General features: G+C 41.2%; 2 protein-coding genes across 9 annotated transcripts in view; one reads left to right on the forward strand and one right to left on the reverse strand.

Moving 5' to 3' along the window:
• The window catches only part of mbtps1 (membrane bound transcription factor peptidase, site 1), a 102,514-nt gene extending 80,874 nt beyond the window's left edge, over window positions 1–21,640 (forward strand). Inside the window, exon 23 of the mRNA XM_087138094.1 lies at window positions 20,221–21,640. Coding sequence (XP_086994220.1) covers window positions 20,221–20,239 — 19 coding nt within the window. The 3' untranslated portion in view covers window positions 20,240–21,640. The remainder of the gene's footprint in view (window positions 1–20,220) is intronic.
• The window catches only part of LOC110984784 (calbindin-32-like), a 40,792-nt gene continuing 16,589 nt past the window's right edge, over window positions 2,590–26,792 (reverse strand). For 2 of the 8 annotated variants that reach the window (XM_022245268.2, XM_022245269.2), the window contains exons 4-13: window positions 20,044–20,130; window positions 14,452–14,508; window positions 14,155–14,223; window positions 13,420–13,475; window positions 12,825–12,864; window positions 11,294–11,344; window positions 10,123–10,143; window positions 6,838–6,894; window positions 5,663–5,737; window positions 2,590–5,235 (exon numbers count right to left, since the gene is read on the reverse strand). In XM_022245268.2, coding sequence (XP_022100960.1) covers window positions 5,104–5,235; window positions 5,663–5,737; window positions 6,838–6,894; window positions 10,123–10,143; window positions 11,294–11,344; window positions 12,825–12,864; window positions 13,420–13,475; window positions 14,155–14,223; window positions 14,452–14,508; window positions 20,044–20,130 — 645 coding nt within the window. In that variant the 3' untranslated portion in view covers window positions 2,590–5,103. Of the gene's footprint in view, window positions 5,236–5,662; window positions 5,738–6,837; window positions 6,895–10,122; window positions 10,144–11,293; window positions 11,345–11,831; window positions 11,859–12,824; window positions 12,865–13,419; window positions 13,476–14,154; window positions 14,224–14,451; window positions 14,509–20,043; window positions 20,131–26,792 lie in introns of all 8 variants that reach the window. The other 6 variants (XM_022245270.2, XM_087138099.1, XM_022245271.2 and 3 more) reach the window with 5 other exon arrangements.

Consider the following 26,792-nt stretch of genomic DNA (forward strand, 5'->3'; position numbering starts at 1 on the left):
GGTCTGCGAACTCTTGGTTATAGTCTTAGAATCTTCTCCATTTAAATCTTTGAAAAGCAAGTCATTGTGGGGGTTAAAACAACGACTACTTTTGTCTTCTGTCATACTTTTCCATCAGTTAAATCAGTCGTCTTTCACTTATTTGTTGGATACCAGTTTATCGAGGGATGGTCGGTGGACTACCACTGAAATATACCCGTCCCTATGTTCTTTATGTAATCAATGGAGCATTTTCAATCGGTCACCTTTCCAAAAAGTATCACTTAGACTGCAAAGAGGTTTTTTCTTTCCAATCAGCGGCAGATTTGTACCTTCTGCTCCACGGGTTCCCTTTTATAGTAGCTCTGACCAGGCTTGAGGAAGGGAGCTCTGGCCAGGCTTGAGGAAGGGAGCGTGCGGAAGGGGGATAGTTTGGGGAAGCATCGTAATGAGGGACAAAAATGTTCTTGCCTGGCCCTAGTTTGATAGAGCTCCTAGGAGTGTACACCAGTGGATTTAGCACAAAATATATTCGATAAGCAAAACGTAGGGTGGATCGGGGAGGGGGAGGACAGGGGCCATGCCCCCACTCCCGCCCACCCTACCTCCAAAAAAGCAGCCAAACATCTTTTTTTTTTGAAAAATACTGAGAGAGGGAGATGATTTTTTTTGACGTATTTCATTCCTCTTCCTCCGCCTCACCCTCAGAAAGGCCAAAAAAGGTTACATGAAAAAATCCAAATGTGTTGCTCGCCCAGCCCATCCCACCCCCAAAATTGTTAACGCCCCACCTTGAGCGAAAATAGTTTACCAGTGAGAATGCTGTGTTGTGCATCCTGCCCGAGTGTCTTCTGCTTAACTGCTCTCTGAAATCAGGCCCTGAATTCAAACTACATAGTTTCGAAAAGACTCCGATTCCAATCTATACAGCAGAAGTCATGAATTTGAATCCTGTTGGTGCGGTTGGACCTGGTTCACCTGAATCCAGTGGTCATGGGTAAAGGAGTACTCTTGTTTTCCAATAGAATCCGCCATTCGGTGCTCTTCTGTTATGCAACAACATCAGTAATTCGCTATCTTTAACATAATACTTCCGTAACATAAATGGCCTTGGTAGCGCTTCCATAAGTGCACTGTTATTTTGTAAAGCCTCTTACTCCTTAGTAACCCGTTGCCAGGACAACCGCTACCTTTCGTTTGCTCTTGTCAATATACCCATTCTTATTGCGTATATGCCCCTGTGTGTGGATGTACATGTTGTGTTCATCATTTTCTCTTAGCTCGGTGTCGAATTAGTGTCTGGCAGCATTTCTGTTCTTTGTTTCGTCTCCGAGTGAACGTTTTACTGGTTTTTAAAAATGAGATCGAGGGCTCGTCTTTTAAGTGGCCCAGATTTTTGTTCCAGTTTGAAAAGAGGAATTGGGTCTGCGGGTTTTTTTTTCTTGCTGTCGTGCAAGATTTCATCGCTTTTTTTCAAAGTCATGTCTGACGTTTGGTGGTTACTTACTTCATGTGTTTTTGATTAGCGACTATTTTGTTTCTTTCAATCATTGCCTCAATTGTGGGAGGAAGGTTCCTGAATTTGAAAGCGAAATCTTCACTAACAGAGGAAAAGGTCAGTACATCAACCCATTTCCCCTTCTGACTGCCAAGTACACAGACAAGTATGGCGTTTGGTATCTGGCGCTCGGGAGAATAATTAAGTTATCAATTAATGCTCAAGGATGATTATGTGCAGAATTTACCCCATGAGCAATTGCTTGGACGAAATGTTCTTTGCCCATACACTGTGTATCCAGCGAAACGGTGACACGGCGAAGGCATATAGCTAATGCCATTATGGTCAACCGGGAAAGTGCAGTAATTAGATTGACGATAATTAAATCTATCAGGTCTAGGCCTTGTTCACTTAAAAAGGGGACATTCACATGGGCGTGGCAAGGAATTGGAAAATATGGGGTGGTGTTTGGAGGAAAGTTAACATTAAAAAGTTTTACTGCAATATAATTATCCCCGCATGAAGTCTGCAGATTTTCACTGGTGTGCCGCCTTAACGTTGTTTTGCGTTTATCTCCAATTTACAGCGAAGTTCTCCAGTGCCCGATTTTTCATAAAAACATGAAGTGTTTACACAGGCCTAGGCAAGGCACTTGGTCGTGCCTCTGCGTCGCCCGTGTGCGAGTATGGTATTATGGGTGAACGTGTACATGTAGGCCTATATGGGCATTTTGTCGTGCGCGCGTTTGTTGCCATTAAATCAAGCCGTGGTTACACTTGCTGACGATTAGAACTAATGATAAAATCCTTGACTAAATTGGTGGATATTGTGGTAATGAATTATGCCGCCCTGGAAAAAAATCAGTAATATTATAGTTAATGTTAGGACCAGTGATGACTACGGTATTCATCGTGGGGTTTGAATTATTTGAGTTTTAGGCAATGAATCGTAGCGTAGCAACATAGGTTAACGTATAAATCCGACTAGGGGACCGAAATCTCTTATCACCATTCTCTTTTCCTCCGCCATCCATTTAATCACCTAAAACTCATTTAATTCAAGTGAAGCGACAGGAACTCTTAAAAAATGAAAGACGCACATCCGACACTGAATTTTGAAAGTCTGAAGAATCGACAAGATGTTTAATTTCGCCCAAACAACAGCGAAAAGGCAACTGGTACAAGTGTTGTTTCTCAGGAAACACAGCCCTTTTCTGTCAATAGTTGAAAAAGGTGGAGGATTTAAAATCGTTGATCTACACTGGTTTTTACCTCGTCCTGGGACGCAACTGCTGATGTACTTGCTTTACATGTTTTCTACACCGACAGGCCCGTGTACACAAGGTAGGCCTACGCGTGCCGCAGCACGGCAAAAAAGTAGTGCATGTTTATGTCGCCTGCCGAAGGGCGCCAGAGTAATTATTTCGAATTCGGTACATACCCGTCCACTGTCTGGTTCATTCTTCAGTGCCAGTGTTGGGGGGGGGGGTTACATGCAGTCGTGACGGAATGTTGCATGTTACCTCTGTTTGTAAGTGAATTCCGATTTTTTTTCTTGTGCACACGGACCTTTCACATCAGTTTCGTATCGTGCCTTTGTCACTGGTGACACAAATCAATCCAATATACTGTAGTTTACAAGTCGAATACGTAAGCGTCAATTATTTAGCAAAAAAGTACATGTAAGTTGTAATATCATACAATCACTCGTAAAAATACACTGATTCATTTTATATCCCCAACTCTTCTTCATTGAGGAAATACTGCACCAGCAGTCAACATAACTGAACGCCGTTAAACACCTCCATTTTTACGAGCACACTACAGTACGTCCAAACTTGAACGAGTGTAAGTTACATGTGGGTCTTCAATGTACAACTCTCTGACGACGTAATGTTAAACTTTGCCTGTGGGTTGTAAATACCTTTGTCCCTGTTCACAACTTTCCTCGGAGAAAAGATAAATACAGTCGACTCTCATTAGAAAGAACACTCTTATAACAAACTACTTTCATAAAGAGTAAATTCTGAGAATCCCAGTTTCATGAATTGGTTTTCTTTGTTTTTCCACTCTTTTATTATCAAATTCCAGGTCATAACAAAGACATTTGTCTGACTCCTTCAACTTTGTGAAAACGAGAGTTGACTGCACTTTGACGTTTAATTGTTTATGGTGCAATATTGGTGAACAGGGTTCAATTGTGGAATTCTGGGTATCGGCGAACGGTTGAGTTATACAGTTGATTTCCGCGCTTCTTTCTGCGACCCAGAATCTTATTTCTTGTGCCTTTAATATTCCAATTCCAAGGTTACTCTCACCGTGATCTAATCATCAAAATCTCACCGAGAGCAGTCAGTTTGACTCGTCATCAAGAGCTGCCTAGTGACAGGCTTAATAATACTGGATAAATAAGTGAATCAAAGCAATGTTCTGACTTCGAACAAACCTCTCCTCGACACAAAGTAAGACAACATTTCTTTTGCAGGGACATAATACTGTGTAGCATTCTGCTTGAATGTTGATGAAGAGAGCCAGGGAGGCTCAAAAATAAATATCAAAACACGAAGAAAGCCACTCTAAAGAGTGCGTTTTTTGAATAACCGAAGGACGAAAATGATCGTGTTGAATATGCTCAGTTGCGGGCAACGTACATGAAGTACAAAGTTCTTTTGGTTTGAAGACGAAGTGTAGGCGATCGGCTTGACGTTATGTAATCTGCCTCGACACCTCAAAGATGACTTGTCCGTGGCTGTCTGTGTAAATTGATTTTGATTTCTTGCATTAGTAGTATTTCATGCTAGCTGTCGTGTCTGTTTTTGCTTGATTGAAACTGCTCAAGGTATTTTTTGAAAACAATTTGTGACAGATCGGAGTAAACTAAAACTAAAATAGTAAAGATAGACAACAGACTCCAAAAAGCTTCAAACACATAGTCGTGCAGTAAACATCAAAACAGTGCCAACGGTATCAAATATATATCAAAGAAACATTAAAAAGAGAAATTTACCGCATTTTCTGTAAAGGCTTCATGAAAGAAGAACCATTAAATCAAAAAATAGGAATGTACTTGATTAAATGCAGCGCGGATTACATCATGACATCCTTAATAAAAGTCATGTTTCCTTTTTCCAATCTAAATGTTGCTAAGACGATGTTTAAAAAGATCAGACGCTCAATAATGCATAGAAAAGCAGAACGAGTTATCTACGTGAAGATGAATCCAGTGTTCTTTAGCCACGCAAACTTCTTACAATCATAATGCGTTAGGCGCACTTTCACAATAAAATGCTTACTTAATGTAAGACAATGTATATTCTTCTCAATGTTAAGATCAGTTTTTTACACACGTTATTGATGCTCACATGATTGTAATACGCTACCTTTTTTTACGAAAACTTGAAAACCATTCTTACCATCAGATTTAGTCAAAGCTATAAGTTATTTCGTTATATAATATATGTAAGTCGAAGGCATGGTGCTATATATAGCTACTTTAAGTGAGTGTGATAATATACCGTAAGTGCAGCTATCATCTATTTTAGTTCTATCAATGATTCCTAGTTGTCTAAAAGGAATCGGCAAAAATGACGGTTAAAAGGGGGAAATTGGTTAAAAGCCAAAAGTTGACTATGCATCATCTGACGTCACGCCAAGAAACATCTTCAGTTCGTTCTCCGAGATCACGTTGTCTTTGTCCTTGTCCACCGTGGTCATGATGTCTGTGGCAATTTTGTCTAACGTACTCTCCACCACTGGCCCCTGAGCATGAACAAAGTATAAACGCTATAGTTCGAAAACGAGCTTCATTAAAATAGCCGTTCAGGATTTAGCTCACCACATAGGACGTGCATGTGCATAGATGAAAATAACATTGATAAACGAAGGAGCAGAATGACGTTCGGAGAAAGAAGCACGCGTGAGTGCATTTTAATGAAAACCACATTATCTCATGCAGCTCCCAAGAGCTACTCTAGTGACTAAGCGCACCTGAGGGCCAAGCAAAATGTTACTATTCACCTTATAAATTGAATTTATACGAACGATTATAGTGATTAGTTGGCGTGGTAATCGCAGCATTAATTTTCGATGATCGAGGTTCTATGCATTTTAAACAGTATGGGTTCTTGAGAACATTGTCAGTGCGAAATTATTAGCGATCGAAGCATCAGGATCAAATCGGTCTTACCGATCCGGCGTGTAAAATAACCAGGTCCTTGAGGAATGCAGACAGTTCCTCTCCACTGATGACGTTGTTCTGATCCTGTCGACAAAACCGCCCATGATGAAACAAATTCAGCATATTTTCTCTACCTTCAAAATAATGGTACTACGGTGGCTTTTAACCCTTTCTTCGTTCTCGTTACAGGCTGGCTTAACTCGTGCCAAAACCTCGCTTTTCGGCTGAACAGAGCACTGCACTCATTTCAGTATTGCTGGACCGCGAGTTGTCAATTGTCTTTGCGCTAAGATAAAGACGCATGTGTCCTACATGATACTCCGGGGAGGTTTTGCAGGTACTGTGAGGTATGATGTGGAACATCTAAAGGCACGTTCGATCAAAGACCACAGTTAACCAGGATAGTTCGAATAACTCTGATCAAACGCACACTAGTCGACGATGGTTGGACTAGTCTAGTCAACTATTTGCGACCAGCCTATCGAGGTTGGTCGCATCGTTGTTGCCATATATCGTTTTGCAAAGCACAGTGCAGAAAGGACCAGTAAAAAATGCCAGGAAAACAGTATGTCACTGGTAAACGACCGTTTTCTGTTTTATTTTCGCTATTTTGCCCTTCCCGCGGCCACCTTGTCTCCCCTTCCGCCCAGCGACCTGACAGCGGTTGACTAGGGTCGTTTGCACTTCAACTTCACTGCACATGCGCTAGGTACGTCACGAACCAACCACTAGTTAACGTGTGGTCCTTGATCGAACTTGCCCTAATATAACCTCACAAGTACCGGTGCACTATACTTCACGAGTCTGTTTATCAGAGGCAACTTTAATGTCAACATCATTTTATGTGCCCACCATTTACTGAGGGAATACTATTGAACATAATACAATGTGAATACCGGCATACGATAAATTAAATTGCCTCCGGGGTAGCCGATATTTAAACGGAAGCATTCATTTTCCCGAGGATTTTGGACGTGAACCTAGAATTGTTATCGTTACATTTGGGAATGATAACAACTTGAAATGTTACAGAGATAAGTGGGAAGGGAAAACCAACAACTTCACGACAGTGAACGGGCGCAGTGTATCTCTACTATTTTGTCACCGCTGGGGCTTTGGTCTGAAATAACTATCTCTGTCTGATGAAGTTTTAAAACAAAATCCATAGAAATTATTAACCTTACCTTGTCATAGTGCTTAAAAACTCTCTTGAATTCCTCGCTGGACACTTTCAACTTCTTCTGTTTGGAAAGAAAGGCAAAACTAAACTTTGAAAACTGAGTCAATGAAGAGTTGGGAATGGAAAAATAAGAAAGAAAAGATATGAAAGGATAGACAAGCGATTCTTAAGACTAATGAATTCAGCAGCTTATGTTAATTTCATTTTGGCCCTCCTCGGACGTTTTTTGTAGTATTTTTTATCTTTACCCGATAGTAGCAATCACCCATTCTTTGTGGTGACTTGTAACAATGGCCCATTCTATACCATTACTGGATAGTAGCAATTGCCTATTCTATATCGTTTTACCCGATAGTAGCAATCACCCATTCTGTGTGGTGACTTGTAACAATGGCCCATTCTATACCATTACTGGATAGTAGCAATTGCCTATTCTATATCGTTTTACCCGATAGTAGCAATCACCCATTCTGTGTCGTGACTTGTAACAATGGCCCATTCTATACCATTACTGAATAGTAGCAATTGCCTATCCTATATCGTTTTAACCGATAATAGCAATCACCCATTCTTTGCGGTGACTTGTAACAGTGGCCCATTCTATATCATTACTGGATAGTACCAATTGCCTATCCTATATCGTTTTACCCGATAGTAGCAATCACCCATTCTTTGCGGTGACTTGTAACAGTGGCCCATTCTATATCATTACTGGATAGTACCAATTGCCTATCCTATATCGTTTTACCCGATAGTAGCAATCACCCATTCTGTGTCGTGACTTGTAACAGTGTCCATTCTATACCATTACTGGATAGTACCAATTGCCTATTCCATATCGTTTTACCCGATAGTAGCAATCACCCATTCTTTGTGGTGACTTGTAACAGTGGCCTATTCTATACCATTACTGGATAGTAACAATTGCCCTTCTATATTGTTATACCTGATAGTAACAATTCCCCATTCTATGTCGTTTGTTATTTGATAGTAGCAATTGCCCACTCAATGAATTGAGTACAGGTATTACAGGATAAAACAAATCACTCAACTAATTTGTCATCAAAAGTTTTGAAAGTAACTTTGAATTAGCTTATGGGCAAAGGACACTTTGGGTTACTTTTGATGGACCATTTCTTGAGGTTTGGAAAGGACAGTAGCAAGTGAATTGCAAACACACTCGGATGCATTTGTGCCGTGATAGAGACATGCATATACCAAAAAGGGGTCGAGGATGGTTCGTCTTGAAGGAGTGATATCGCTGATGACGGTGAGAGAGCGGGAGAAGACCGTACACGATGTATACTTCCCCGAGGTTGTTTTTCCTCCTACCAAGTGCAAATAATCACCCATTCCCTACAGAGTCCCTTACAGGCCATATCGTAACGATCAGATTTCACTTACCACGACAGCGAGGACGGACAATATAGAGAATGAGGTGCATAATAACATCGTGAGGTCGTGTTTATCTACGTTGCTCCCGAAGGGACAACCCTGTTCCACCATTCTCCGTTGGGAAGAAATTTTAAGAGGGGAAGGGCCAGAGGCGAATAAAGGCCTCCACGTATAGCCATGCACCTATCTAGCCTCGGGGCCTGTAGTGCTTTAGTTGTGAGTTGCTGCTCATGCTGTGGTTTTTAAAGTGGTCCATAATGGAGTTTGTTGTAATGTGCAATCAAACAGCCATGTGATTGTTAATGTTCATCGAAGAGGGCTTTCCACTTCTACAAAGTCAACTACGTCATGTATATATCAAAGTATTAAAAATCGTTCGATATAGAAAGGGAGATACCAAACATGTTACATCACTGGGATACATGCAAAATGATGCAGCATGGGGGAAATCAACACGGGAATTTGAGCAAAGAAGAGAAGAAGGAGTAGTGATGGTGTATGAAAACTTAATGCAAGCAGGCTTTCTGAAAAATGAAAAGAACATGATAAAAAAAGAGACAAAAATCGTTCAAGTGGCAACGATACTTCGGGCACAAGATACCATGTACAGCATCCTGGGTGCAGACGTCACTGTTTCCCCGTACCTGTCCGATCATTATTGCCTGGCTGTAAATCCTCATCACAAAAAGACCAGCTCTGTCGACAGGTTCTCTCGGCAGCGATTTCTATTTCTCTCTTCAACTGACAAAAATACTAATTGATCAACTGAAACCACCATCTTAACCTAGAATGCGTCAATGGCTCGCTCGTGGGAAGTCGGTTTCAATCTCCCGAGAATGTATTGGCGAGAATGTGTTTTGTGCGATAGGACACCGACCGCACAAAATCGGGTCGAGAGCGACCAGCGCAGATACTGAATTTTTCGTGTTACAAGGTAGCTCCAGAGTCACTACGGCAGTGTGTTGCTGCCAAAGCGAAAAAAAACTTTATCTCGTATAAACGATATAGTTATGTCGTTTTAAACGACTTAGTTGTCTCGTTTAAACAAGATACATGTATCTACATGTTTGTCGCTTAAACGAGATTCTAAGTTGTTTAAACGAGATAGCTTTAAACGAGATAACTATGTCGTTTAAACGAGATTACTATGTCGTTTAAACGAGATTACTATGTCGTTTAATGAGATAATAAGTCATTTCAAGGAGATAACTCGTTTAAACGAGATAAAATAAATTTTTCGCGTTGGAAGCAATATGCTTCCGTAGTCCACCATGCGTAACCACTGTACATCTTTAAACTGAATAACTACACAGACAAGCGTGTAAAATACAGTTTATTTGTCTCTTACACGTGCCGAAGAAGGTTTGGAGCGCTCAGACCGATCCCACTGCCGACAGGTTCCGATGGCTGTACTGACAAGGTACTGCTCGTGCCATTACAAGCGATGGCTTCCTATTTTGTTCTTAATTATTTTTCTCGTCAAGCGTCCACGACAAAGACGTTACATCACACAATCCTCAACGTGACAAACACTTCTTTTTTTTCGGATGCAGCGAAGCCGTCAGTCGTGGTGGTTTTATTAATGTATTTTTGTCACCACCATGCACTGAAATTTGATATTTTTCAGGAGGGTAGTCTGCATGATGCATGCGGGAAAAGTAACAAGGGAGAGACTTGAAACCGCCACCTTTGGAAAACGTGAGCGTGAAATTTACAGGCCTTGCCCACTCCACAGATGGTGGAGTTCGCTGCCAAGAATGACAGAATGAGAAGAAAAATGCTAGGAATATGTGCAAAACTTCAGAACTCAAAAATGTCGAGCACAAGGTATCCTGTACCCAAAGTATTCGGATTGTGTATGCCGGCCCATTGGTGAACTACCTTATGTACTTACGCCTTTGTCTCCCAGAGATCCCTGCGAGTTTGATACAAATGATAGAGCCAGACGAGAAAAAGTTGGGATTAAAAAAAAGAGAGAGAATCATAAGCGATTGGTGTCTGGCAGAATCCAATATGCGAAGTGAATCATTCGCAATGCTTCTGCAGTGTCATGTATGTCCCAGATGGAACGCTCGCAGTTTGCCACTCGCAAGCCTCAGTTTCTGGTCAAACATTTTACGTCTTTTTCTTGCATATGATGATGTCTTTTCGATGAGGTTATAAGCATGCATCGTTTGGGACATGTGCTCGCATGCATGCACATGTTCAACACATCACATGTACATTCAATACTTACTTCGGGATGAACGTATATCTGACATGGACCATGCATTACATTGTATTCTTCAACTCAAACTGCGTGAGTGCTTCTTTAATCTTAAGGACTGCAGAGGACCTGTTCAGAATTTGGCTTTATTTCCAAACTGGTCATTCATAGACCTCGCAAAAGTAAAGCGTGTGATGGGAGCACTGCATTGATGATTCCGCTGGAACTTAAGAAATTGCGGGATGACGGCGTCAACATGGGTAAACTGACTGCTTCCCGTTACCCTAGTAACGGCTACGTGGCCACAATTATAACGCTGATCAGCACTAATGTTTAACTACAGAGTTAAATCTCGCATAGCAACCAAAATCATTGGACATGAAATACCCGTACAGGAAAAATGCAAGAATGTTAATCACGACATCAATTGTTTGAAAATAACGAGTTCACTATTTCTAGAGTTGAAAAAAGTACTCATTAATGATGACTTCTTCCGTAAAATTTTTTGTAATTCTTTGAAGTGAGATTTCGTTTAATACCTCTCGGTGTCGACACAACACAAAGATGCTTAAGAGTTTACTTGGTGCAATGGAAACAAAGATAAGTATTAGGTGTGAGTTACAGGGAGTAATTTTGAACAGCTAGTGCAAAACTTCCAGACCACGCAAATAACACTGGTTGTTTCAGTAAGAAAGGTATCTTTATTTACTGTCTCTTCAAATTGAGCAAACATTGTTTTGATTTGGCTGCATTTCTCCTGTACTGGTCACAACGAAATTGATGTCTTTGGGTGGTTATACACACGTAGAACTTCACCAGGTTCAATCTCACGATAGGACGGGGGTCGACAAAGACTTACTGTGGGCAAGAGGTGCGAGCTTGGGTCGGGTATGTTACCTTGTAATAGAGACTATTACGTGAATGTAAAACAAGATATCAAGACAGGTTACACGATCGTGTGTCTGATTTGGTGCTTGCCGGTGACTTAACAGATCGGCCAATGGGAGAAAAATAGAAATTCTAAATCACCGAGGGAGACTTGATTTTTTTCGTGTAAGGGGACATTGATAAGGCTTGTTCACAAATCTGCCATTTTTTGGTGGCTTTCACTGCCAGATTTAACTGGTTCCCTGTACCTTCGCCACAAAGCAACACGTAGATGCTACGCACGTGCATGGTAGTGCCGATAAGCAGCCTAACCACGTGACATCATGGTTTAACACCAGCCAAATCCCAGACGCAAAAATGGTCGAGATATGAACATGCCTATTCTCTGATGCAAAACAAGGGATAATACCAAAGAAAAACTGGACTGTTTCAGATCTGAGAGACGTGGAAGGTGGTACACGGGGAGCCATTTATCCGGGCGGAAACAGGTATTTCTTTGTCCCACCCACCTCAAGCATTGCTTCCAAAAACGAACTCTGTAATAAGAATACTGATCCGTTATTATCAATGATAAGTTGATATAATTTTGATGGGAAATGGTTGACAAAAACTTCCTTTTTGATCATGATGGTCAATATTCGTTTTAGATAACTAACTTGATTAGGATTGTTTGTTTCTGCATTTGGTCAAAATCCATTTCCAATAACAGACATTAAACAGTAAGCGAAGGTGTCACTTTTTGTTTGCTGTTGTGCTCAGTTATTTTTAAAGTAATTCATTTTATTCACTCTGGATTGTTCGGGCTATGATCGCTCTGCTTGAATTTAAAACGACCTTGCAATACAATAATTTTCAGCACATCTTGAAATTTCACCTTTGTATTTCAACTGATCTAATTGTTAATTTTTGTTTCGCTATTTTAAGCTGTACTCTGGATCCTTTGTGGTTTTTCTATGCTAACGAACCCCATTTCTTTGGCCATTTGTTATTGTGTATGTATATGGCAAATAAACCAGCAAACAACCTCTTATCAGAAATGCTTTCAAAGAGCAAATTTAGGGGTAAACTTTGAACTTGAGAGCATGTCAATTGAACAAAGTTTTTTTTCATTAACATCACAGCAACAGCCCCCCCACTGCTTTGGAAGTTTAACATGTAAAGTGCACTTTTTAATATACTGAACTTCAAAGGGATTTTGAACAGTTGTCATACACTGAAGAAGAGTATAAAGATGCACACAAAAAAGACTTAGAAAAATTCATTGCATGGATCCTTTGAAATGTAAAGTAGGCCCTAGTCCCTCAATTTCCATTTAGTGACAGTAGCAGATTATTAATAATACCTGAAGATTATTTCACACCACAGGGTTAATAGGGACCTGAGGAGCCAACATTGTTTTCTGTGAATTGCTCAGATGGTGTTAGTAAATGGGTTTATATTATAAAAAAAGACAACGTGGACAGAAAATTGTATCTGTATTCTGAGCTTATATAAGTGCTTACCTCAAATTGCAGGAAAATATTCTCTTTCACGGGCACCAGTCTGTGAGAAACGAAAAAGAAAACAACCTGATAGAAGTCACGTCTCAGTACTTTATCGTCCTGATCATTTCAATTAACCAATAGCTCAGTGTCCATGTCGGTGTCAGCCCCGGCGTGATGTTTTCTTCCCTTACTGTTCCGTTGGGAACAATTCTTTTTGTATAAAGAGGGAAACTTCGCCTAATGCACCTGCCTTTTTACTTGTGTCCCTCGAGGGTTAAAGCCTTTTTAATGCACTTTGAATGTCATCTTAACATCGTAGCAAGCGACAAGAGGGACCTTACCCTCATTAATAATCACTGTACAGATATTTAACGGTGCATAATCTTGTCGTAAGGTGTATTTACTTTCACGTACAGAATCGCTTTGGTATGCCTTTATAATTTTTACAGAAAGTCCAATAAAGACCAAAAACAGTGTTAACATAGGAGTTAACATGGGCCTGAAGCCAAAAAAAGACAATTTCTGTGACGATTTCAGAGAAATAATTTCGTTATACATCTCAGAAAAGCTCTTAAACGATGTTTTAGTCAAACAAGCTACCTGTCATTCTTACTTTAGCATTTCCTTGAAGCTAAGTTTGTTGTCCTTGTCGACGTCAAACAGTTTGATCTGAATAAAGAGAATTTAAATTTTCCTCAAGCATACATAGCAAATGGAGGAATCCTCTTCACCTCGACGAACTGATAACACAGCAGATATTAGGCGGAGAAGTTTGTGGGAAATGAAATGAGTTTCTCAGATAAGTCTTTTGCTGAACGATGCATCAAAAGAACCGTTTTCTTTTTCAATCGGGAAGGACACAAGTCCCGTGGCAGTATTGATCAAAACAAGTTGCTGTAAACATGAATTGCGAGACAGATTTTTACGTCAGTATTTTAATAAAACAAAAACAAGTTCCCATGTCGTGTCCCAGTTTGTGCCTTGCGCGTTTGAATAGACCTGTTTTTCACTATGCAACATTCACCAACGGCGATCGCCGCATCAGAACGGGAAATTAAGCATGAGCCTATACATGACGTCATTCACTGCGGTATCGTTGTATATACACGACAGCAAAATATGTCAGTTAAAGAGCTTTATTCTGGAATAATACATTTCCTCTTACAAAATTTTGCACAAGTGAGACCCACACACGCGTACAAGAACTTATTCCCCAAAGTGGGCTTTAGATAACATTTACTAGTATAGCAATGAATAATGTGCATTTTGATTCGCGAATCCCGAGCGGAGATCCACGGCAACGTTGCTAATTTCAGCACAGCAAAATCTCCAAGTACAGTCGGCTTACCATGGCTTCGGTGTACGTCTGCAGCTTTTCGTCGCTTAGTTCCACCTTGCTAAGGTCCCTTAAAAAGTTCTGTCGATTGAAGCACCCCAAATAGCATTGGCATAATGCATTCGTTGCATGATACGAAAGATAAAGAAATCTGCCGTAGTGTATACCACACACCTTAACTGAGCGTACGGATAAAACAACGCATGCGTACTTCATGCAGTTGGACTTAAAACACGTTGGCAAAGAATACTGAAACGGCACAATAGACTGTAACTTTCAGTCATATCTCAACTTCGATGATTCTCCTACCTTTAGTTCAGACTTGTCAATAAAGCCGTCTCGGTCCGCATCGTACTGTAACCAGATCTGTTCATGGAAATTGAATCAATCAGAACACCTTAAAATTTCAGTTTCATCACCATTCTAAAATTAATTTAACCTACTTTTTGAACTATTGCATGAGTCTTGTGTGTAAAATCGAATATCTTTTCCTTTTTTCGGATTAAGTATGTTTGAGAGTGTTTCAAATTTTGCTTAGTTGCAGATGTTCCTTTGGAAAGGCATTTAACAGCGATGCCACCGATTAATTTTTCCAAACACTCTTACAGAGAATCAAATAATCCGTTATTCTGCTTATATGTCCACTGTGACAGATCCTTGTTTGGACATAATGTCGCACAAGAGATGCCCCAAAAATCCCAGGTGTCATTAGTTTGTCTATCAACGACGTGAGATATGTGAAACTACCGCGCATCATCAGAAACATCCTGGACCTCACAGAGATATTTTCTTTCCCTTGTGATGCACTGTACTATGTTGTACCTGGCTGACCGTACGATGATTAAGTTGGTTCCTGCTGCAGTGTGGTGTAAATCAAGCGTACTTTTGAACAAGCTTCATTTGCTGCGGTGCTATTGGGCAGAAAGCAACTCAAAGGAGACAAACGATAAACGACTGTTCATAGTTTGAATATTATCTCGTTCACGTAGCCAGCGGTTTGTTCACCTGTTGGAATATAGCATTCTCGTCAAGAGGGCACAGGTAGGATATCAGTCGATTTGGGAATATTTTTGTCATGAACCGGCCAAAGCTTTTATCATCTATCTTCACCAGTTCGGTTTTACATTTATGACCTGTAGCCATCGCCCCAATTTTGCTATTTTAGCGTCCACATTTTGCTTCTAAACTTGTACAGCCTGTAGTTGCTCTCTGAAACTGCACGATATCTTAGCTACGCTTCTGCGACTGAGAAGAATGCTTTTGAATTGCAATCACACTTGCCGCTCCAGCTCTCCAATAGAGCTCTCCAACTGTAAATACACTAAATTTTTGTCTCTTGAGTTCCAGCTGAAAACTATGCATCAATCTACAGATAATTATCATGAATCAGATCACGCCCTTAGGTCCAGTGGCGTCAGCGTCCAATTTTCACACTGCACTCTGAAGCCTCGTATTCCTTTCTAGACACATGTTGTTTTCAGCATACCAATGAAGACATGCGGCTGTTTATCTTCTGCAGTTTTGAACGGGCTACTAAAAGCGATAAGGAGCGTTAAGGAAAACGTACTTTCTCTGATTTTATCTTTTCGAATAAATATGGAAGCAACCAAATCGAACACAGTGTCATTTGTCTTCAGAGCTCAACTATAACAAGCTAAGAAGCGCTTTATTCTGTTCATGCCAAGATGCGAATTCTGAATGTAGATTGCGTCATTCGAAGAAAACAGACAAAACGAGGGGAGCTCTCGCCCTGTAATCGTCGTGGATAAGCCCTTGTGCATGCCAAACAATGGCTAAAAACAATGGCATTGTTGGGCATGCACGAGGGTTTATCCACTACGAACACCATACGATGCACGATAAAAGGAGCCCCCTCTTTTGTGTCTCCTTTTGTGTTGATGGAATCTTTGGAATTCCTTTCAGATTTCCGGGGGGTGCAGTAAGCACAATAGCCTTAGGGTATACAGCTTGTGCATATCGTGCAGGGTATCATGAAAACAGGACGAGGGTTCCCCTCGTTTTCTCTGTTTTCTCCAAATGACGCAATCTACATTCAGAATTCCCATCTTGGCATGAACAGAAAAAAGGCCCTTTTTTAACTTGTTATAGTTTACCTCTGAAGACAAATGACACCGCGTTCAATTTGGATGCTTCCATATTTATTTGAACAGATAAAAGCAGAGAAAACATGTTTTCCTTTAAGGTGCTCTTTAAGTGGATCAGGTGGCCCACCGAACCAAGCGCCAGCACCAAAGTTTATCGCTCCCCACCTCAGCCAAGATGTCTGCAACATTGACAGTGTTGAAACTGCTTAGCTCGAACCATTGTGGTTTATCTACAGAAGTTACAAATTTCAATAAACGTGAATGTCACGATCTCTCCAGTAAGGCCGGATTTCATAGAAAAGCGTGTGATCTTTCATTTATTTGCTTAAAGCCTGTGCTCTATACAAAAGCAGATCACAAGGCAAAAATAATACAATTTATTCATTTCATGAAGCGCAGTGCCTTTTTATCTACGTCAGAAACATAGCGGACCTAATATTAAACTTGGCTCTACATAACTGTCGTTATTCTATCTCTAGTACTGTTTGGTGCCCGAATAGAAACCATCTTGATTGAAATTTAATCCCGACTCTAACAACCGAGAACAGGGCGCACATAAAACAGCCTTCTATAGATTTGAGCTTAGCCCTTGGACGGCACGATACGCATCGCCAGCGGCCGAATCTGCTTAACGGATTGTGACACGTGTCGCGGCGGCAAAGCGCCACTTCCCGCCGAATTTGTTGCTGGCACGGCAGCACAGTGTAGGCAGCTGACCGCTGTCATGGAGATTTAGTCCCTCCCCCAACTTCGACGTATGTGTTCGAGAATTTTTGCTTAGAGAATTTTGTGCACTTAGTGTCTGGTTTTTCTCCGATATTTGTCTGGTAACACTGAACACCCACTGCCCAAGGAGTATTCCAGAATAAAAAAAAAAAACAAGCTTACTCGAGTGGGACTCGAACAAGCGAGGATTCAACCGTTTGGCTTCACACATCATCAGCCTATTAAGATCACACTGGATGCTGATGTGTATAAACTTTTCATTCTAACTAACCAACCACCTAAAAACCATCTTCGAACAAGAAAATAATCCTCTGACTCAGTTTATCGGATTTCCAAAGTTCGAACTACTTTTTGGCGTCGACTAATTTTTTTCTTCGCCAGCGCAGACTTTGACTCAACTGATGTAATGAGCCGATCTTGTCCCGCGATAAATGCACCAGTGAAAGTGTGATCGGGGAGTAATTCTCAGTATACAAGAAACGGCTAAAAAAAACCCGGATGAAACTGACAACGCGTATACACGGGCAAAGTGCGATTTATTCAGTGGGTTAAGTGGTTCTTGGTGATTGTATGCTCTGTCAAATATGATTAGTTGTCTTGACAACTCGTCTAAGTCAACATCCAGACCGACCAAGCGATTGTGTGTGGGTTTGGTATGACATTTCGATCTACGGACACTTCGAGGTCTGACATCCCCGATGTCAATATTCGGATTTATTGATTTGAAATTGTGGTCTCAGGTAAATCTCATACCTGTTACATGTATTTTGAAAGTATGTTCAGAAAAATGGGTTGGCTTTTTTTGACGGGGGTGTGTACATTATCTTGTGACTCATCTCATGGAGTCAGTGTTAAACACCTTTAGAGGGTTGTCAGTTTGCTACAAATTCCACACGCAGATCTTTATTTGTTAATATCACTTAGTCTAGCACCCAATGGATCATTTGAGTTCACATGGTTGTCAATCGTTTTAGAGCCTCCAACTCTCAAGCGACTCAGCAACTCAGTCTAGTCAGGTCACATTACAAGTTCTTTCTTTTACTTCCTTAAGGATATGACAAGCATCTGAAATAGAATGAACGAAGCAATTATTCCATGCTGTGTGCCAGAAAGTCGTAAATTGTTAACCTTCTCATTACAATCATTAAAATAATGATTCGTCTCGACTCTAGTCACTGCGAGCAAATAACTCGACTCTAGCCCTTCATCAGATTCTGAAAACCCAACTCGAGAGAAAGTTAGTGCGACTCGAATCCCTCTGAAGGCAAACTTCTTTGTTGCGAAAAAATATTTGCAATGACTTACAGTATATCACCGAGAGTAACATGTGATGTGACCACATGCAGAAACCCAGAGGTAAACCTTTTAAAAATGCCAAAATGTGACTCGAACTAAATACTTGACTCGACTCTTTTTCTAATGACTCGACTTGAGTCACTACATTACAATAACTCGAGTCGAATCGAGTCACAAAACTAGTCACTCGTTCCAACTCTGTTAATCTTGACAATACTGCAATCATAATTATCCTTATTTACTTTCATTAAATTTTCATATAGTGCGATCCTTTTATAACACTGACATTTTATCCCAACTTGTAATTCACACCTATTTATCCTACAAGTTACGTGTAAAGAGGGGTCCTTACCCTCCGGCTACAATTGTCTGCGGGCGAGGCTTGATATATGCTGGTTGGAAAAAACGTGTTGAGCAGGCCTGGACATCAATTACGCTATCGGTAGTCGACCAGCTGACGTGGCAATGTCTCGCGGATATCCGTCTCATTTCCGCGGCCATTTCCATTCAGCCGTGCAGCCAAGATCCGAAATACCGACAAGGATTGGTTTGGGAGATGAGAGTTGGAGTTGAAGAGGAAAGGAGGTCAGGTGTGTGGCTATCAGCCCCGAGGTGTCCAGGTGCGAATCTTGGCGCGAGGAAGCGAGATGCGACTGCAAGAATCGGCATTTCATCGGGCAGGACTGGGCAGCCGCTGAGCCCACAATGATTGAAGGTCGAAAGATGCTCACACGACCAAGTGACATTGGGAACTGTGCACTACAGCTCCCAAGCTGCTCGACATATGGTCAAAGCTATTCAAATTTGAAAGTGTCCCCGTAAATGCTTACATAAATACTGCCTCCGAGATTAGTTGGCTCGGATGTGTCCCCTTTTTAGAGGATCCTTTACGGATCTTGACGTTCCGATGCAATTTATTACGATGAATACAAAACGGGGACTACACCGACGACGTTGACAAATAGATATGCCAAATATATCGACTACCGGTTACCCAACTCCGGTGAGCTCGGTAATCGAGTGGGTTAGACGTCTGCACTAGTAAGCAGGGACTCGTACATAGGTTCGAGTCCCACCCTTGTAAGCTTGTGATTTGTTTCCAAGCCTTCGAAAAACACTGAGTATCTGGTTCGTAATTATGACGTCACTTCAGTCAAACCACGTCCACTGCACATGCACTGCACATAGAGTTACATACATTGATCGCCGTTTACATGGAACCATGGAACCGGAAGTTAACGCTCAACTTCAGCGATCGTCCAATGGGTGCCTGCTAATCGTGGCGCGTCCGCCATCGTGAAGGAGTCGGGTACGAACCGGATAGAGGATTTTCAATCACATGATTTTTGACGGTCAGCGTTCAATTTACATGGATGTGCGGGGAAACGCGCGCGCCTTCGAAGTCTCTCAACATTCTTGCGTACACGAACTGCCAATAGAAATACATCGGTTCGAAAAATGCACGCGCATCCACACACACGGTGCTTCCTGAAATGACTCTGCCTGTCGTGCTACGTCACGTGAAAAACCTCATTGATATTTTTTGTATAAAGACACAGTCAGTGTGAAAGGGATTATGCAACCTTTGTTGACTTTTTAAGTACGTGACGGCATATACATCATTCTCTTATTTAATGTGCCTGATGACTGCACGTAAGTATAAGCAGCACTGAAATAAATGTAAAAAAAAAAAAAAAACCGAAGCAACAAAATATTTCTGGATATCGATCCGTTAAGTGGCTTTAAGGATAAGAGAGAAAGGCATGTTACGTACGTCATAAAACTCCTTGCTGGTCCGGGGCGCTTCCTTGGAACGGAAAAGAAGCAGGAAATTCTGCTCAGGCTTCATAATCTCTGCCAACTGTCAAAGACAAACCAAAGAATAGGTTATTACATGCTGTGTTGTATATTGTATTATATGTTATTTCCTTATTTCTTATATTCTTTGCAGATGTACAAATGGAAAATGATCGATATCAACACCCCTAAATATTAGAGGGACTGCACTTCGTGTTTTTTTCAGGGGTTTCAGCCGGGAACTATTACCGAATACCAGCTGCAAGGGGAATATTCGCCTCCTTACGAAGGAATATCAAGAGGTACTACACTTTTGAAAAATATATGCTGTTAGTAAATGGTTGTTTTCAAAGTTCAACCAAAATATAGGAATGATTTTCTGTACTCGATTAGCAAATCAGCTTATACCAAAGTACATACAAGTAATATCATTAAAAAAAGACACACAGAGAACAACACTATCTAATGTGCATTGCAGCAATGCTGGTTCATCCCGAAGAAAAGATTATATAACGATTTCCTTGTGTTAATAGATGCAGGTACTTTGTAACGGTGGTAACTAATATAACATAAGAGAATACCAGCGATGATGATTAACAATTGATTGATCATTGATTTATTAGTGAAGAATTGATAAATGATTATTATCAATTACCGAGCTTCACGTACTTTGCATTTCTCTTTTTCAAATACGCAACTTATGGGACTTAAGCTTCAGCTTACAGGGCTCCAAGTGTCGACAGTTATTGTAAGCACCCCTTCGACCTTATCAATTTGAACACGCATACTTATGAACAAAGATTCCGTTGCAGCCCAATTGTGAAGCCACTCGAAATAAGAAAAGGTTATTATCTTCTGCCCACACGGCCTGCAGCTTAACAGTGGTTTGATAATGTATTGGTGTTTTCACTACCCCCTACGTGCCTGACAACAGCGTGAGATTGCTTGATATGTTTTAGTTTAGGATCACCCATTTCCAGTTTCAAAGCCGTGCCTTTTTTTTAACATTAGCCGTTGCCGTGTGCTACCTCCATCTCAGCGTTTCCGTAAGACACGACGGGCTGGGTGTTCATTCAGCTGACCGCGTGCGAGAAAGGTGCGCACTTTGGCAGTTGGCCCTGGGACCTCATAATGCATACTTCATGAGAGGAGGCGCAAAGGCGCCACTGCTTAATGCCGACGACTAGCGTAACGTGACAAAGCGCGAATAAGGCGCCAAATGGGTGGAGATAAAACCGGCTGTATATATCATGAGGGGAAGTCTAACATAAATTCCAAGAAACTATGCCGTTTGGTAACCGGGGCAGCGCTCACGTCATTAATACAAGACGCAGTTAAGCTAACCATACCATTTCGCCCGATTCAGACGCTATTAAAACAAGAGGACCATTCGATATCAGTTGATCTACATATCGATATGTACTTGGCCGGTCATAAACGTGCGTGTAAGACCGGCTCTGGAAAAGGGACGCGACTAATGCCCTAGCCGCAGGCAAAGGCATTATCAGCGTTCAAGACCGACCAAGCACATAATTTATTCCCGTTCTGGCCGTTTTTGAGTCAAAAGAAGTCACTATGCGGTAAATTTCCAAGGATTCGTTTTGAAGAATTTTACTTTCATTTCTCCGAACACCCCTTCCATTTTATGGTACATTCCTTTTGCAAATTGTCCAGGAGAAATCCTATAAATTATATGCATTTGGCGCGCGCGTGGCAAGTTCTGCGTACCGTAGCGAAAATAGACTCTTGACCAATAGGAATGGATTAAACTGTCTCGTATCTCAGATGCCAGCGCCCTTTTACGCAGCGGGCATTATCAAATTCAGCGGGCATTATCAAATGTTAATACACAGTCACATTGTGCCTTGTTGATTGTACATCAATATTTCATGCACAGTTATTTAGCATCTATTCATTAGCATTGGTAAGACATCATGGCACCGGTCATGCTGTTGCCTTTGCAAAGATGTCAGTCCTATATGCAGTCCAACATTTTTCAATTTGATGCTTGATTAGTCTCGTCCGTAAAAAACAGATTTTCAATTTCTGGCGACGATGTAAATTGTATGCACGTGGCCTATTGAGCCACGATACACCTTTACTGGGCCAAGTGCATACACACCTCGGGGTAGAATGCTGCGAAAAAAATTATATCGGGAAAAGTGTTCGCAGCATTGTACCTTTGGTGTGTTTCTTCCTATAGCATATGCTACGGATAAGTATTAATTCAGATTTTCGATCTTGAATTTCTTGACATGCAGTGAACAGTTGTCCCATTTAAATCGGTGGGTTGTTTTGCACGTGGCTGGGTTGCTTTAATATCCTCCGGCCGGATAAATTTTTGAATCATTTATGCACTAACGAGTACCAGATGTTGTATAACATCAACAGAGCAATGTCAGCAGAGCATCTTTTGCCATGAAATCTGCACCATCTACTGCCCAATCTGACAGCCAAAATTAGGCTGTGCCCGAATGGCTTGGCTGCGGCTAGAAATCACACACGAGTCTATGGTTGTGGCCGTAGCCAGTTTCCATAAAGTTGTGTGCAATTTCAAGCCACAGCCACGTGATTTGGACACGGCCTTAAGATGCCATTATATATTATTATATACAAATGGTGTGCGCTCAAGTTTTACGCGTCCTGGTCCAACTGATTACTATTTGCACCAGTACCACTGTGAACAATGTATGTCAAGTAATGTTCATCATCATTTCCACTTGTCCACAAAAAAATTAAACATTAAAAAATGACCCCTCTCCCCGGAAAAGTTCCCAGATCCGCCCCTGGTATATATACACCAGATAAAAAGCCAGGACGATTTGAAAGACTTTTGCAATCTCAAATGACGGTGAACTCAACAATGTGTGGTAGAGTGGAAACATGAGAGGCTCAACTCTGTCTGAATCTCTCCGCAGTTTCCCCGATACTCTGGCAAGGCCATGGGAGGAAACCCTATAGAGTAAGGGTTGTTGATTTTATTACGAGCAAAATCGTTGGACTCTAAAACTGTCAAATATTTTTAGTGTGCGCAATAACATGTCAGCTCCTATTTCATGATTTCTGGGATTGTTAAGTGGCACGATTTTTCAGTATATTATCCAGGGTGTGCCTGTACTGTTTAAGCACGCGCATTAATCAGAAACCGTGTTGCCAATCGGGAACACCTGTTTCACCTTTCAAATTAATGAATGTAGTTTTACATGCTGGGGTTTCTTGGGACTACATTTATCTGTCTTCAAATGGCACATGCGTCCCCCAGGCACACTCAAAATAGTAAATGCAAAGGCACCGCCTACCGGGTTTTTAATTACTGCACATGGGCTTTTCGCATGAAGGTAATCTGGGTATGTAATTTGGTAAGGAATCAGAGAAAGAAAACCTCTCATACCTGCAAATGGAGTCTTTAGTTATGCTGCATTTTAGAGTCCTTAAATAGTTTTGTTGCATATTTTGGGGTAATTTGCCTGGTTTGTCGCTGGTAGGCCCGTTTGCTGTTTGACTACTCAAATGGGGAGATCTGAGCGACATCTCTTTCGCTATATGCAATGCGCATCCATAACATCACAACCTTTGAAAGAATAAAACTAAACAGAAAATATATGCATTTTTTTTCACAGAGTAGGCCCATCATGTCACCAGTCTGCTTGATTGAACGCATTGTATCGTTAAATAGGGTGATGAGCACCCATGTATGCACATTAAGGATATACGAAGCAACAGTTATGATGATGTACGATATAAGGTTGTAATAATATCACTTAACTTGACGCTGGACTTTCCATTAAATCAACTAATGAATTCAGAGTTCGAAAGAAAATCTATTGAAGAGGATCGATGACTCTGTACATCAATTCTTTTCTTTATTCGAAGATCTGCAGAATGCATCCCTCATCCATGTTATTCCTAAAGGGTTAAAGTTAATCACTGACTATCCCACTCTGGTAAGATGTAAGTTTTTATGAATTCAATTCAAACATTTCTGGTTAAGAAATGAAATTAATCGACTTAAGTTAACATTTCAAGAAGGCTGGGAAGATATTGACAGCTTGTATTGCAAAGTTGTACACGTCAATGTATGGAAACCGCATACAACTTCAACAGGACACTTCCCCTCGCCTTTTCATCTCTCCCTCAAGCAGGCTTTATCTTGTCTCATCTTTACTTATCTTTTTTTTTTCTTTTCCAAGTTTCTTCCAACTCCTGGCACGGGGAGATTGCCCATAAGCATGCACAGAGTACACAAACAGGAAACCGCTTCTCTCCCGCGGACCCACAGAGGGGGAAATGGAATTATAAGGAACTGGAAATTGCTGGGTAGCCAACCTCACGCCCAATATGCATGGAACTGCACTCCCCCAGTCACGATTCGGCGATAGAGAGAGGCCGTTTGTCAGTTCACGAGTTAAATGCTCATTCGCCAGGAGCAGAGCTAGAGCTTGTCTGTCCGTGGCTGTTCCATGCACTACCGTCTCCAAAACAAACGTGTAATATGTTCAGGCGTGAAAACCGGAACCGCTTGCTCGCATCGGTGCTTTGTGTCACCGAGAAACAGAACACTAATGTGGCCGTATCAGATTGCGGTGGTTTTTGAGGTGTAGGGTAACTCTTTCAAGCGGAAGTACTGGCGATGAATAATTCAAAATAGCAAAATGTTCCAAATTACCAAAACGTTGTAGAAGATGTTGAAACAAAAAATTGAATCGAGGACATGAAAAAATGGTGTCTGTAACTGTTCAGCTGAAGTGGGTCAGTATACGACGTTAGCAAGATGAAATCAATACCGTATCAGCATTGTGGCTCTTTATAGCTTGATGAAACCACTGCTACACTAACATAAAAAAGAGTAATTTGATAATCTCACACAGGTTTGCCTTCAACCACTCGAAATGCGATATAGCGCTCAGTTGCTCTCTCGCGGGCAGGCTGGAGATATCAAGCCAGCCCATGTTGTGGCATGCCGTCATTGCTTTATTATAAAAAACAAAAGCTTCAGATTGTCATGTCTCGTTGAAAATGGAAATTTGTTACATATAGGGGCCTACCTCTCAACCAAGGCAAACCAGGTGGTTGCAATCTGTCCAAAAATTATACTTGCCACCGGCAATTCATCCGGTTGAACGGCGAACTGTATAGGAGAACGCTCTAGTGTTTGCCCAGTCCTAACGCGTTCGACCCCCTTGAACAGGGGCACGTGCATGACGTGTATACGTACATAAATTAAATTCTTGCAATGACTACAGCCGAATTAAGCCTTATACTCGTGCGGGCTAAATAATGTACTGATTCCACAAGATCATTATGCGTGAACGTCCCCGTGAAAGTTGTTCGACTTTTTTCATGGGAGCTATTAGCCCATGGCTGAAGTTAAGAGTTGATTCTATGAGAATAACTATGACCAAATCGACAATAACGGTCACGAGTTTTACAGTCGAAGATGTCCGGGTACATACTTGAAAATTATGTTCGATAGTCAACTGTAAAGGGTTTATGATAATTCAGAAAGCGATATGAAATTTTAACTTTTCAATTGAGTAGATTCCATTTGGCTACAAAAGACGCCAGTGATATCAGTCAGGTCTCTTCCAGATTGACGGCATGCGCCATTTCTTTCGGCCGAGCCTTCACCTTGTAGCAATCCAAAGATGACGCCGCTCTTTTCACATTTATCCGGCCTTGGTCGCGCGCGCTTTATGCTTGAGAAGCAACCAAATATCTGAATTCAACGTATTATTTTCTAATCCTTATATAAGTGCAGGGTTGCATAAACTGGGCCAGGGGAAGAGGTTTTCATCGAACTGATGAAATAAAGTTGAACTGACTTTCCTGCGCCCAGTCCTTAAAAATTACAAAACGTGAATAGCGGTTATTGAAATCCAACGACACATGAATGTGGTCTGTTGGCTTGCGAAAACCATTCACCAATAATTAACCAGAACCAGGCTACCGTTTGCTGAGTCAGGTAAGATTTATGGTGAGAAAGCAAGATGGTTGACATGGTAATATCGACAGAACCAAACAGTAGCCGTTGGTTCTTCATAATGATTAATGTGTGAGCCGTACCATCTGTATGCACTTGAGATTGAAATGTGATAACGAAACTTTTCTGGAATCATACACTGTATATTGGCTTTTTTGAAAACTGAAATGAAAATACTTGGTAAAAGGATTGGGATCTAGCGTAACGGAAATTAAGAGGAAATTAATCTAGAGGTGTATTTGCACTCTTTAAAAATGGCACATCGAAAAATTTCATTTTGTCAGTAAATGTATATATTGAGTCTGTACGCAGGAAGCGAAACCCTTCAAATTCATAATCCTTTCGATACGTAAGCTGTGATCGGAAGTGTTGAATTTCATTTGGAAAATTGTGGGTAGCCACTTCTGCACCACACACTAGGCGCAGGTTGGCACACTGACACTTTCCAACCCTCTCGGCTATACCCCCACTTTCGTTGGATTCCCACTAAGTCCTACAAGTGGATTGGATTTCCAATTTCGGTCAGATGCCTTGGGTTTCCACGTGTAATGCCGCGATTTTTCGACCACCGCTCATATAGTATAATAATTGAGCAGGGTGAGGTAAAGACGAGCGAGCGCATTTTATTGTGTGTGTTCTGGGGCAAACAAGTGCGGCAAACGAATTTTTAATTTTTTTTCAATGCAACGGAATTTCAGTGGGAGAAAATGCGCCGCGGCTATAGCAGAGGTTTGTGTTTAAACAAA

This window comes from Acanthaster planci, linkage group LG06 (genome assembly GCF_054643075.1).
Source record: "Acanthaster planci isolate LZ-2023a linkage group LG06, COTS_SCS, whole genome shotgun sequence".
Classification (NCBI taxonomy): domain Eukaryota; kingdom Metazoa; phylum Echinodermata; class Asteroidea; order Valvatida; family Acanthasteridae; genus Acanthaster; species Acanthaster planci.